Below are 14780 nucleotides of genomic sequence, written 5' to 3'. Positions count from 1 at the left end.
TGGGTGGAAGAAGCACAGCTGGAAGAGGGAGTCCTGTCCTTCAGTGAGCAGTGATGCCAGCTGGTGGAGAGGCAGTGCACTGAACAGGAGTCACGAAGGTGCTGCCTGAGAGACTAGAGTAACAGCAGTGTATATGAAATGTCATGCACTGGAGGAAATGGTGTCCTAATGACCCAGTAATGGGAATGGAGTGGGGAAAGCAGCCCTTCAGGGAGAACAGTGTTACAGAACATGGTGCTATACTCTTAACGCAGGTTGGAAAGGGACATCGCAGTGGGGCAGATGCTGATGTGTATTGCAGCACCACTGAAAAGCAAGTGCCATGGATTGGTGGTCTCCCTATGAGTTAACGAACCCCTCAGATGGGGGATTAGCTCTACAAGTTATTTATATTAAAGATGAAATTCACTATTGTTATCTATGCCAATAGAAGGCTTTTCACAACAAAGTTGTCTTTCCCTATACTGGTTGTAAAGGGAGACATCAAAGGCAGCAGCCACATAATAAGGGTGCCAGGACTTCCAATTTGTCCAAAGACTTCTATTGCTGTTCTGGATACTACACTATGGTAGTGAAGTTATGGACAACAGAATTTGTCTTTATGTTCATCCAGTGGCAAAACATACTGAAAATGCATAGATACTGCAATTTCAGTTCCCAAACCTGAACAGTAGTAGTAAGGAAGCTGCACAACAACTATTTATCATGGGAATGCTCAAACTTTCATACTTGAATTACTTAAACACAATATACATGACATGGATTTCATAATAAATACTAGTAGAACAGAATTTAGATAGTAATAAGTTTATATGAAGCAAGCTAACAGAGTTTCTTAACTTGGCAATGTAAAGTATATGTAGTAGGTAAAGCTGAAATAAATGTTCATTTAAAAATTTCTAATTTGCTTTGTGCTCTGATTTTTGTTTCAGAACTCATACTTCACAAGGGTGTGTATGTGTTTAGTTTTAATAATGAGTTTACTGGGAATCTGCAAAGAAATATTTCAGCTGATTCAGCAGGTAAATACATAAATAACATTAATCAGACAGTGTGCTTGCGTAGCAGTTTGAGTGATATTTAAATAAATCTGATTTTTCCCTAATTAAAAGGGAAATACCAATTTATACATGATTAAAAGTGAGAAGATGATTTAAATAGTGTATTGAATTCAGTGCTTTAATGATGCATGACTTGTAAATATGTATCTGTCTCTCTTAAATCCTAGAAATTGAAATATTTGTTGGATTACTCAAATCTACTGGACTGGACAATTTATACTACAAGCATAATTTTTGTGTCTTCTTTGTTTATTAATACACCAGCTCATTTGCAGTGGGAATGTGGAGCAATTGCTGTATACTTGTCTTGGATGAACTTCTTGCTTTACCTTCAACGGTAAAAGTTATTACATACTTTACAATAAAATACTTTTAATATTTTCAGATATTTTACATATCCTAAAGCGTGCCTGTTCAAGTATGATAGCCCTATTTTTTGTCTTTATTTTTTCAAGCTATACAAGTTTCCAGATTAGGACCATAAAAAATTTTTAACCTAATGAACTGTAAAGTAGTTTTTGGTGTTTTACATGTAGAGAATCACAGCATGTGTTATGGCAACTAAAGAAGTAATAAGATTTATTTTAATGTTAAGCAAGCAAAGCCACCATGTATGTTTTTTTAAAAATGTGTTTCGTTATACTGTATAGACTTTCACTTAAAAAAAACAACCTTCGAATCACAAGAGGCAAAAGGAAGTCTGTTTTTTACCTGGGAGAAGGTAAATTCTTTTATCATTTTACAGGTTAAATGTCACATCCCACTTTTCTAAACCATAGTGTCTTGTAAAAGAATTACAATGGATGAAATTGTTTCTTTAGTTGACATTAGGTCTATTTATTGCCATTAATGATCTTAATGGTGTCACTGGTACAATAGTATCTGAGAGTCATAGACTGCAGAAGAGCTGGGTGGAGGGAAAAATAGTGTGGGTGTAGTGCTTAAGATTAATAAATTCAACATGTTTGTGCCTGAGCAAGACTGTCTTGCGAAAAGATGAGGTGTGGCTGATCAGCAAAAAAGTGGTGATCTGGAGCTGTTCAGAAAATAAGGATGACAGTATGTGATAATACTGCATATATGCTCTTCTGATTCTCATTGTATATATTCACTAATCACCCCCATAAGGTTTGGCAGACAGGAAGACACAGAATTTGCTGATTAATTTCAGGATTACTTTACTGTGGTTGAGATGTTTAAGGACAAGGTTTGTAAACAAAGTTAATGTCATAAAGAGAGAGCATCTTTATGGTACTACCTCTGCTCGCAAACCTTGTCCTACCTGTGTCTGACCTTAGATGACTAATGAATGGGTACATCCTCTCTCCTCTGCTTTGTGCTGTGGGCAAAATGAGGGTTGAACCTAAACAGTAAAAAGTAAATTCATGATTGCCCAACCTTCCTTCTGCTAGATGAAATGCTTCCCTGGCCTGAATATTTCTCATTTGTATAGCAGTAGAACTCTACACGTCATTTTTCTAACTCATTCAGGCCGTCTCTTCTCAAAGCAACCTGTAGCTCCATTCAATGGAGTTTTGCCTAATAAAAGCCTAATAAATAGGAGATCAGGTTTGCTTTGCTTCCGGGTTGATCTTTTCAGCCTTGCACATAATTTTCAGGGGGAAAATCCTGTGGAGGGATTTTTTCAGTTGCTACTGTTATAGCATAAAACAGTCATCTGATCCCCGAATCTGGCAGAGGGCATAAATTCCCAAGTTCACGTTTGGGGGAAAAAGTAGTTTAATCTGCTTTATAACAACTCATGTTCTGAGATGCAGTTTTTGTGTAAGCCAAGAATGGGAGAGGCTTGCCAAATGACAGACTGTTGTTGGAAGCACAGGTGTCTTAAAATCATGCTACTCCCCTTCTCTTCCTGAGCAATGTGTTTCTTCTTGTTTGCTTGTTTTCTATACTTTGTAGTGTCATAAAAAGTAAAATCTTTTTAAATCAGGCATGTCGCTGCTAGATGGATCATGGTGCCCATGATGGATCCTTTGTTCTGGTTGCTGATTTGCTTCGAAAAGCAGAAAAAAAATGGATGATTTCCTAATGTTACTATTCTGAGTACAGCAGTTGTACAATATTGTACTGTCTGTGGCTATGGAGAGAGTAAAAGTTGTCCATGAAAAATAGTATCTTGCAGAAGTACTGCTCTGGTGCATTAAAATATACAATTATGTAGTTTAGGCTTGCTGTAAATAAGACCGCTGGCATTCTTTTGGATGCGGAAGTACAATATATTTATACCATGTCAGAATGTCTCAGAGAGGCAAAATGTCTCTTTTCACACATGAAAAACAAGCTTACTTGTTGCCTTAGATATATAAGTCTAAGGAACTCTAACTTCAGTATTTAATTTTGCATGTCTTTTCTGTTTACTTATTGCCTAGATTTGAAAACTATGGCATCTATGTTGTGATGTTCTGGGAAATTTTGAGGACTTTGATTCGGATTGCTGTCGTTTTCTTTTTCCTGATATTGGCCTTTGGACTTAGTTTCTTTGTCCTTTTGGGTTCACAGGTTAGTCAAATGGCATAGTTAATTTTTTATCATTATAAATACTATTTTTGACTAAAGAATCTCAAGAGGTTATTTACAAATTTCATTGGTTCAGATTTTTTCTTGATTGGTATTTCTTCTTTTTGCAGCAAACGTATAGCACACCTCTGCTTTCTGTAATGAAGACATTTGCAATGATGCTGGGAGACATTAATTACCATGATGCATTCCTTGATCCATTACTAAGCAGTGAATTGCCATATCCATTCCTGAGTTACACAGTTCTCATAATATTTACCTTGCTTATTCCAATCCTTCTTATGAACTTGCTAGTAAGTAAACTACTTATTAATGTACAAAAGTGGATAAGCACAGGTTTATACAGAATTTTTGGCATAATGAATTGCTTTAGTGCTGATTCGTGGCATTCATTCATTATTTAATAAATTGATATTTTTCAGTAAAATATTAAAAAGTTGCCTTTCCCTGGACTCATTTTCCGTCCAGTTTACTGTTCTGAGTATTTTCCCACAGTTAACTCTTGCAGGGTTATCTTGTATATCTTTAGGTAGTAACTGTGATGGAATTTGAATTGGAGCTGCACTGTATCATTATGAGATCTTGTTAAAAAAAATTGGGGAACAGTGATTTTAAGAAGTACTTTGATAAATGTGTGCCTCCTAGCCTTAGTTGTTCAGCCCCTTTCTGTATCATAACCCAGCACTAACAATATTTTTTAAAAAAAAAAAACAAAACCCAGATCTTCATTGCACAAAAAACAGTCAGTAGTGTTAAAACTAAATAATGAGCCTGACCTGAACAAAAAGAATCAGAAAACCTGGTAATGGTGAGAAAGGGAGAAAATATTTAATACGTCTACAGCTATGTTCCATTGAACATAATTTTATTTTTTTTTTTTTTTTTTTTTTTTTTAGGTTATCAGGTTTTTATATGAGCTCAGCAATAAAAATCAAACAATTCAGGTTTTTAAGTTGTTTATTGCTGCCATGATCCTAGTCAATCAAGAGGTGAACAAGTTTTTTAACATAACAGCAGTAATGAAGAATCAAAAAGAAGGGGTGTTATTCTTGACAAATCTTTGAAGTAGCTCTTTAATGCCTTACTGGTAGACAGATAGATGTCATTAAAAAAGCTTACTACATTTCTTGATATGGATTTTCCAAATATGTGCAAAAGGGGTATATTTCCAAATTCAAGTGAAACAAAATAAATTTAACTTTTGAGTCAAGTAATTTTTTATTTAAATATGAATAAGATATACAGTTGAAGTCACAGACTCTGAAAAAATAGTGAAATCTTTCTTGGTGTTTTTAGATTGGTTTGGCTGTTGGGGACATAGCTGAAGTACAAAAATATGCTGCACTCAAAAGGATTGCAATGCAGGTAAGTAGCATACCATAGAAGCACCAACTATAGGAAGTAGGCATCATTGTTAGAATACCATTGAAATAATTAGCTGATTTATCATCAACATCCCTATCTAACATCTTAGCATCTCTGTAAAGCAACTTGGTGAACATGGGCATCCTATTCTGAATCTCATTTTCAGTCATGTGAGTCATTGTCAAGGAAATGTATAGGCAAATGCATTTTTAAGGAACTTTTGAACAGTCAGTTTGATGACTTCTAAGTTATTCCAGCAACAGAATCTCAAAATGAGTAAACACAATGTTTGAAATCGGAGAGTTGCCTTTTAAGGAGAGAATTGATGCAGTGGAAGGAAGGTTAAGGTACACAGAAATCGAAAGGACACCAAATTCACTGCAGTATACTGAAGGCTCAAACTGGTCTGTGTACTGAGGAGATACCATGCAATACCAGGTATGACTAAGGAACTTAACATGACATTTCTAAGTGTTTTTAGTTACCTTAAGGTATATAAAGACACCTAACAATTTCTGTTGAAGTCAGAAGAGTTTAGTAACTTACATTCTTTTGAAAACTATGTGCCTCTTAGATATTTTCCAAGTAGCTTTTGCAAATGTAGTTCTTAATCTTACATACTGGGGCTAGGGCAACAGCACAACTTCATAAAATTTTCATTTTAAGAAATTATAAATTTGGCACACAGTTTTTCACAAGCTATTTTTCTAGTGAACTGTATATCAAGCTTGACTTTCACGAGTGGAAATACCCACAGTGTACTCCTGTCAAATAAAGAATAAAGATTACTTCTCACTAACGTGTTCTTAGAAACTGTCTGTCCTCACGTTTCCTTGAAGTTCTGCTCAAAGTCTGTATTGTGAGAGGAACAGACCATTCATAAAATTGATGCAGGGAGTGGCTTTGCCTAAGTTCCCTGCTGGCTTTGCATTTTCTAAAAAGTTTCAGAGCCTACCTAGTGGCTGAGCATAAAGAAAAGAGGTGTGCACAGACAGAATACCCAAGAACAATAACAGCTCAGAAATAACTTCCGGTAGTCACATAACTTTAAAGTGTGTGCTGTACTTTTTTAGTTCAAGCATATTCGAAGAATTCTCTTTTAGAGTAACATCTCCTCCCAAGAGATACTTCTTTTGCTAGAGATACAAATGACTAAAGCAGAGTTATAAGGGCAGTTCTTGTAGCAGTTAATGCTTTTCACCTGTTTAGGTATTTCTTTGCCAATGGAATGCTCAGGAAGGATGCTGTCTTGCAACTTCAGACAGTACTACAAAATCTTTATTAAGCATGTAGCCTTGTGTATGTTTGTCAGGATTATGGTTGTCCACAATAAGCTTATACTGTACATCCTGTTCTTTTAGATATGTATGCTCAGTATTTCTGTAGCAATTTGAGAACGACTGGAAAGGTAGCATCACCTGAGAAAGCACTCATGTAACATACTTGTTTCTACCCAAGGGAAAACTCCTTTTCTCACAGGCATTCCACTGTCATCTTAATCTATACTGACTCTGTCATAATCTAGTAAAAGGATATAGCACAATTAAAGAGAGAAGGATCACTCTCTTTCCCATTATTATTATTATTTGGTCTTAAAACCCATGGCTATGATAGGTATTCTGTCTTTTGAACATTCTGCCCTGTAATTCTATACTGCAACCCAAGGTGTACTAAGGAGCTATTGAAGCCATTACACAAGAGCTAACTCAGTTTTGGAACCATTTTAGTTTTAAGAGTGTGCATCTATGTGGAATAATTAATTCTGCTAAGATACTCAATACTGCTATAACTGGCTGGTTTTAGTGTCTGGGTTGGACTGTTCAAATATTACACCATTGTTTGCAGCATAGATATCCTCTGAGACTTGACATCTAGTAATAGTGATTTGAATACAGTGACACAATGGTTATTTTCACATGATGATGTGTCTTAAGAGAATATGTCTTATTCTAAATACAAAACTATGTTTAGGTTAATCTTCACACCAACTTAGAGAAGAAGCTACCATTTTGGTTCTTAAGTCGGGTGGACCAGGAATCAATCACTGTATATCCCAACAGGCCGAGATACTGTGGATTTATGGTAAGATGGTGAATCTTAGACTAAAGAATTCTTTCTAAAATGTGATACGATGGGCTTACTTTGTACACAGATTGCTAGGAACATTTCATTAATAAGACTCAGTAACTGACATCAGTGGAATTGTGATTAGACCTTGACTATATTCAGTGAAAACGATAAATCAGTTTAAGTGCAGCCTAACTTATTCAGATATAATTAGTGTCTGAATTCTCAGTGATCTGTGACTTTATTAAGCGAGACAAGCTACAAAAGTTATTCAGGCAGAAAACAGAATTACTCCCTTATGGCATTTCTTCTTTTATTTGTTCACTTTTCATTTAAGCTGTTGTTGTTAGACTGAACTTTCTGATTAAACAAATTTTGCAAAACAAATGTTTAATATACAAAAAATAACTTCATAACAGAAACTGTTTTCAACTTTAACACTTTGTGGAGACTGTTACCACTTACTTATTTGGGAATTTTAATCTATTGTCAGACTACAATACCTGATTTTAGTTTGGTTCCATGTTTTGTTTAGAGCGTGTTCCAGTACTGCTTTGGGTGTGAGGACTCTACCACAGATGCACAGAGCACTGATACAACTTTAGAACTGGAAGTTCTGAAGCAGAAATACAGGTATTTGTTCTGTTATTTTACTGCTGTAAAAATAAGTAGAATCAATATTACAAATATACTCCTGTTTAAAAAAGTGTTCTAAAGCCCCATACTGTAGCTGAACAGTAAAATTCAGTGTATCTAGTGTCTTTAAGTAAGCTCCCTCACTATGGTAACTTAGTATTTTATATTCTGTAATGTATTTACCTTCAAAATACTTGTGTGGTAGAGAAATATTTTCATCCCACGGCAGAGAAAGAGGACAGGCTTCTTTGCTCATTAATGTAAACTGAAGTAATGGGGAAAATGCATTTGCATTTCAGAATTAGAGGTTTGTGTATGGAGGTTTTCAAGGGTTATTTTAAACTCAGAATTAATGTAATTCCAATTGGTTTGCAGATATACACAATCTGTAACTGAGTTTCCACTGGTCTGATGGTAAATCTGCTTCAGATTGTTTCCCCAAAAATAGACTGGTGTCCCGGTTCTCCTTTGAACAAATAATCTGTTTCCCAAAGCTTTAGAAGGAATTCTCTGTGCTTGCTTTTCTTACTCATGTTACCAATATATCTGTAAGAATGGTATCAGAAAAGCCTTCTGTGAATGTATAGCTAGGAAAATCTGTTCTTTCTCACTCTGTCTCACTCTCCCCTGCTCTTTTTTTCCTCTTTTTTTTTCTTCTTTTTACTCTTTTTAATCTACTAAATTTTTGTCTCCCTGCACAGATTCTGATTGAGTATTTTTTTGCATGAAGGACTCAGCAAGAGTTGAAGGGGTGAGAATACACCCTACAGGTGTAGGCAAACCATGGAATTTAACAAGTATTTCTTCAAATCCATATTACATCAGTATGTTAGGAACCAGCATAGAACACACTCTTTTATTTTTCCCCACAGAGAGGGAAGAAAACAAATCATTTTATAAAATTATAAAATTATTTTGAGTACAATAACTTGTGGCCATTTCACTATGGAAAGTTATATTTACTGCTCTGAAAATATTGGCTGAAAACTTTTACTATGTTGCCAGTATCTTTTTATTGTCAGAGTTCAAAACAGAGTTCAATTCCTATTGTCAGTGCTGGGTGTAGATGGTTTTGGTTTTTGATTTGGGGTGGGATTTTTTTCTGCTTTACATTAATGTCAGCTAATTGCTGCACTATTTTAATTCTTGTGGTTTTCACACTTCGTAAAACATATTTACTTTATTATAAAAAAAGAAAAAGGCAACTACATCTAAAGAAGCCCCAAACTGTTCTTCACAGAGAACGTTTTCAGTCACAGTGTATATTTCATGCTGTAATTTTGTGAATCTAGACATTCTGAAAAGTAGGTTTTCAAAAAGCCTGTTTGGTAGTTTTATGAAGACAGTTTCTAGACACATTTCCCATTTCTTTCATTTTTTCTTTAAAGATAACAGATAGATACTGTGTTCTGTATGCATGATGCTAACTGATGTTAACTCTTTATTTGTATCAATTGCACTTTGGATAGCACTTTAAAAGAGACCAGTAAGTGCCTTATCAGTATCTCTAATATGCTGTTAAAGTCATTGTGAAGTTCACTGTTTGAGGATGCTTAGTTGCCATTGCAAATCTGACCAGACTTTTTTCTTACCAGACTACTTCAGTCAATAGGAAAAACTTTTGATAGAACTGTTCAGAATTTTATTTTGAGAGTGAAGTTGCTCTTACCTTAAGTATATAGTAAGTTAACTTTCTCAAGAACCAGGACTTTGTTCTTTAATCCAATTTCCTGAAACCTGGAGAAGCTTGAAAAACTAAATGTACTCCAGGTAATATTCTTTGTTAGCAGAAGGGTGAAGCTGAGGACTGTCAGGTCTTTTGCATCTGTAATTTTAATGACTAAAATGTCCTTTTAAACCAAACGACAAAGCCTGCTGTATGCATAGTTTTCTTTTTTTTTTTTCTTTTTTCTTTTTTTTTAGGCTCAAAGATATATCAACACTGTTGGAAAAGCAACATGACCTCATTAAATTGATTATCCAAAAAATGGAGATAGTGTCAGAGGCTGAGGATGAAGACAGCAATGATTTATTTCAGCACAAGTTTAGGAAAAGGCAGTTAGAGCACAAGAATAGTAAATGGGATACAGTGTTAAAAGCTGTTAAAACAAATGTGCCTAACCCAAGCACAGAAAAGAACAATAGCTTCTTCTAGACATGGCTATGATATCATGTTGTATTATCATTTTATTTTACTTTAGGGTCACTTCTCTTATTGTCTGTGCATAATGTTAATGTGATACATCATGTATTCAAGTATAAAAAAAGGCCAAATCTGAAAAAGGGATGCAGGTGCACAAAACAGTATTTAAGGAGACTGAAGATGTCTATATCCAAAACTGTGATCCTAGAAGTGGCTGGCTAATCAGGAAAGTGCCTAACTCACCAGATGCCAACCTTGCTATCCTGACAGTTCCCAAGGCTTCTGCCTAGATCTGTTCCCGGATTTGGCCCTCATACTCTTAGGTCTGTACTTAATTAACGTTATTTTCTGTTACGAATATTTTTAGAATTTCTGAATTTTTAGGAATTCAAACTCTATTCATTTAGTGTTCAGATGTTTTGAGAGAGCCAATGGACTTTATGTAGCTTAAAGAAAAAGTAAGAAACTAACCTGACAGATTGCGTTGGAAGTTTTGCTGAGTAAGGACTGCAGGATCAGGCCTGAAAGGTAAGAAATAAAAAGATCACAGAAATGTAAGGTAGGAGAAGGACTGTTTTCTTTTGTAGATAACTGTATGCAATTCTTAGAGGGATCATTTGTACTAGGATGCATGTAGCAACGATAGAATGACATATTAAATATTAAGTCATTTACAACTTCCTGTCCTTAGACTGCTAATGTGATTTTGGCCTTCCTGATAACCTAAAACTGACCTTGCTACTTTAATCTGCACTTTGGTTTTATTATTTATTTACTGGATATTCAGTGCATTATGTAATATACAGTAATATATCAAATGTGGAAATAAACATGAATTAAGCTGTGTTTAAGTACCTGAGTATATTTGTTTCAAAAACAGTGCTAATAAAATAATTATGACTATATGTGGTTGTAACGCTCTCTGGTCTGCTTTTGAATTCAGACGTTTTCTTTAAGAGCTTAATATACATTAATTCTTCATGTAAAGAACAGTTATGATTCCTGTTTATTTAAAAGGTAGCCACCAGAACGTAATTCACACTGTACAGAACTTGTCCAATCTTCAGAAAACACAGGAAGATGCACTGTAAATTAGTGAGACATCTGCCTTAAAATTGCCATGGATAACACACCTTCAGTAGGGAAAATGCTTTCACACCCAACTGCCTTATTCCAGCTTTAAGACTTTAAATCCTTGCCTGGTAAAATAGAAAAAGGAGGAGGTTATCACTGGTTTTGCCTGTTCTACTACACTTACTAAAGTGAACGGTTGCTTAGTATCAAATGGTGGATGGCATCTGTAGAGATTCATGAGGCATTCGGAGTTTCTCTTTACTAGCAAGATTCATTGATACCTTTGAATCCTGTGGCATAAATCCACACCAGTTGTAACTGAAAGATGTTTGCTGTTACAACTGAAGTTCTGTTCTGGGTTTGCCTTCCAGAGTCTGCACAGGCATTTTGCATTTAAGTGTGTCTGTAATAGTTTAATAGTTTGAGGCAGAAAATAAGCACTTGGCTACTCCGTTCAAATGGCAAATTGAGGGCAGGGACATACGCACTGCTGTGTGACTGTGTCCACAGGTGCGTTCCTGGGTGCCCCAGAGGCCCCATCCTTAAGTCTGCCTCTGGATCACATTCTAACTGTGCTTTTGAGATCTGGTGAGTAGTCACTCTCGCATACCCAGGTGGAAAGAAATGTGTTGCATGGATAGTGGAGCATAACAGCGTCTCCAGTTTTGTCTTGACACCGAGGGGATGAGGAACATGTGCTGCAAAGAACCCTGCATCGCCCTGCAGGCTGCAGGAGGAGCAACTGTGGGCTCTGCTTCAGGGCCAATTCTGGTATGACACAGTGAAACACGGGGAGAACCAGTAAGCAGAGTCAGAAGAAAGAAAGTAAACTTGAAGTTAACTGTAGTCATTGAAATTGCATTGTGGCCTCTAAACTCAGGTCTATTCCTGTAAATAAACTGTTCAGATTTTCTGAGCTGCTGTGCATCTGCAGCTCCCTCTGTCAGTGGAAATAGGAATGTCCAGGTTGTCAGGATAAGGCCAAACTTGAAAAATGTAAATTTTTTTATTTTTTTTTTTAATTCTTAAGGGCAGAAAAACAATTTTAAATTCCTGACAATCTGTACCATTAACACTAGATGGCAGTGAGTGATAACATTTTTGAATAAGTAAATTGGGCCTAAATGCATAGTTTTAAGTGAAGAGGAACAGCAGTACAGTTATAGCAGAAGTGAAGTAGTCAGCATTCATAGTTTTGAGCCTTTCAAGCCTCTTTAAACAGAACTCTAAGACACTTATACGCGGCAGCCTCTCAGCTTTTCTGAGCAGGTAACTTACAATTTGAGAAACTTTTTCTTTGGGTTTTGTTCCCCGCCCCCCCCCCCCCCCCCCCCCCTCAGGCTTCACTTCTTTCATTCATTTAGCAGCTGTCATTATGGTGGAAAATATGGATGACCATGTCCACCCTTACCCCATAGACATCCAAAGCTGACCCTAACACCATTGCATAGTTTGCCTGCATGGTTTTGTTTTCTTTTCTTTTCTGTGACATAGCCTTAGCAGGTTCACAGCCTGTTAAAATTCTTAGAAATTGCTCTTCCACAAATTAGTGTGACTGTTCAGCTTGGACATCCAGTGTGGGTCATGATTAAAAAGCCAATCCATATCATCGTATACAGAAGTGATTTTGACAACGCAGGTGCTTCTGACAAACTCCACGCTGTGTCATAAAACCATTTATAAAGATAAATACATCTAAGGATTTAAGGAAAAAATGCCGCATATAGATTGTTTACTCAGTAGTCTGTACACAAATATGTAGTTGAATAGATATTAGGATTTATCGATACATTGGTTTAGGTGGTTGCTGCTGAGTTTGGTATGCATTCTCAGGCTACCATGGCCATCAGGACACACTGACAGAGAACTGGTCATTTCCATTGTGGCGACAGTAGGACTATACAAATCAAGGCTAGAAGAAAAGTTTGTGGTGGTTGGCATAGAGAGAGCACCTGTTAATTCAGCCATCCTTGAGTGCCTCCAGAGCAGGACTTTTCATGGTGCTCTGCAGAACCAAAATTGGCCAGTTGCTGGAAGAAGACACAGAAGTCTAAAAAAGGTGTTTCCTGCAGTTTACGGTAGAGATGCAAAGTTAGGACCTGGCCTTCCAGCTTCGCGAGAGAGCAGTTCTCAGCAGATACAGAAATAACAGTGGATAGAAAACAGTTAAACCACCCACATGTTAATTAGTATGGAAAGAAAACGCAATTTTGATCAACAGCTTTTATATGGGAAGACAGAAGGTATTTTATAATTAGCTAATATTACAACATTGAATTAGTTACTTAACTTTCTGTGGAAATCATCAGACTAAAATTATTTAATTGCCATGTGATAGAAATATCTAATAGAGTCTAAGTACAAAAGTACAGAGCTTAAGAAACGTAATACAAGTAGTATCAATTGGAATACAAATCACAGTAGTGTTTGAAGAGAATTGTGTAGGCCGAGGTGAAGCTATTGGGCCATTTCAGCAACCTCTAGAAGCAGTCCTGTTAGTTGTGTCCCATGTATGTTAACTCAAAGTGTCATCATGGGAATTTCTAAAATTAACACATGGGAATTAACATGGATAAATTCATCTGAAATTGATCTTTCGCTGTGAATACAGTATCTGCAAACTCTGATGGGTGTAATCTCTACCCAGTCTTCTTCGCTCACTTCCCTTTAATCTGCATGGAAAGACCACCTGCTCTTCGTTCAGGGTGTGGACAGTTCTGTAGCGTACGTCGTCAACCTTTCTCAGCAGTGTATATCGAATATTTCTGATAGTGAGAGTAAATATTCCAGCTCTTTCCTGCTGCTCAGGCAGCACTGGCAATGTTTTCTCAAAGCGAACGCCAGCGTGAGTCAGGCAATGGTACCATCTCCATCCACCAAAACCAGGGCCATCCCCAAGAGTTCTTGCTGGGAGGTTTGATTTGTGCCTCACCTGTGTGACACACTGCAAGGTCACAGTTTGGGACAAGAAATGCTTGCAATTACTGTATGATTTGGCAGCCTGAAACAAGCTGGCAGTCCTTGGCTGAAACTAAAAGTCCAGATGCCTGGGCTTTCTAGTGAATGCATCAGACTCTTGCTGAGAAGGACTGACTAGCAAAATACTTTGCCCAAGTGAATTAAAATCAGCTGGAGCAATAACATGCATCCTTATGAGAAAACCTGAAGTGCCCAAACTTGATGTGGACTAGAGTGAGACTGTTTTAAGGGCTGGAAACCCCAGTAAGTAGGAAACAACTTGTTTCAAGCTTTCTAGTGTGCATGTTTGTGTTCTTTATATGATCTTATGCTGCTGGAACGAAGACAGAGCCACTCTGTAAGTAAGCCTCCGTTGTTTTTTGACTGACATTTTGTCTCCAGAGAAACAGCCTTGCATTCCTTTTACTCTGTTGTATAATACTATTTTCTTATCTGTATCATACTGAAGATGTGGCTTTGTAAAACATTTCACGCCAAAATGTCATACTTTCAGATCTCCAGACAGTACCTGCTATGTGAAAAATTGGATTCTAGTGGATAGGTAGAGGAGAATCACCCCACTGAAATCGGCCAGGAAGGATTTTAAAACCTTGGGAGCTACATGTATTGAGGAAGAAAAGAAATCTGAATGAACAAAGTGGTGGTCCCCCTAACTCCTTAGGTTTTCGTTTTGTAAGATGAAATGCCCGTAACGAGATTGTGTAGCGAGAGAAAGAAAAGGAGGTGAGAAAACATCCCTAATCCATATTGGAGGACCCAAGAGAAGAAAGCAGAGCCAGATTTTCCTGTAGGTTAAATGTCCTTTCACCCCACCCTGTCAGTGTAAGGAATCACTTAGGCTGCAACATAGCATGTGTCAGTTGTAAGGTATCTTTACAATGACTGTCTGATAGAAGGGGTCCCACTGTGGGCAGGAA

At 36.8% G+C, this 14780-nt stretch overlaps 1 protein-coding gene across 1 annotated transcript in view; it reads left to right on the top strand.

Annotated features, from left to right (window-relative positions):
- TRPA1 (transient receptor potential cation channel subfamily A member 1) overlaps positions 1-9822 on the top strand; it is a 36698-nt gene extending 26876 nt beyond the window's left edge. Inside the window, exons 20-27 of the mRNA XM_049823774.1 lie at positions 933-1022; positions 1229-1398; positions 3452-3581; positions 3710-3892; positions 4896-4964; positions 6936-7046; positions 7567-7664; positions 9591-9822. Of these exons, the coding sequence (XP_049679731.1) occupies positions 933-1022; positions 1229-1398; positions 3452-3581; positions 3710-3892; positions 4896-4964; positions 6936-7046; positions 7567-7664; positions 9591-9822 (1083 nt within the window). The remainder of the gene's footprint in view (positions 1-932; positions 1023-1228; positions 1399-3451; positions 3582-3709; positions 3893-4895; positions 4965-6935; positions 7047-7566; positions 7665-9590) is intronic.
- Positions 9823-14780: the final 4958 nt, after the last annotated feature.

The sequence above is a fragment of the Accipiter gentilis genome, chromosome 2 (genome assembly GCF_929443795.1).
Source record: "Accipiter gentilis chromosome 2, bAccGen1.1, whole genome shotgun sequence".
Classification (NCBI taxonomy): domain Eukaryota; kingdom Metazoa; phylum Chordata; class Aves; order Accipitriformes; family Accipitridae; genus Astur; species Astur gentilis.
The sequence above is the reverse complement of the archived record's forward strand: the minus strand, read 5'-3'. Positions and strand labels throughout refer to the sequence as shown.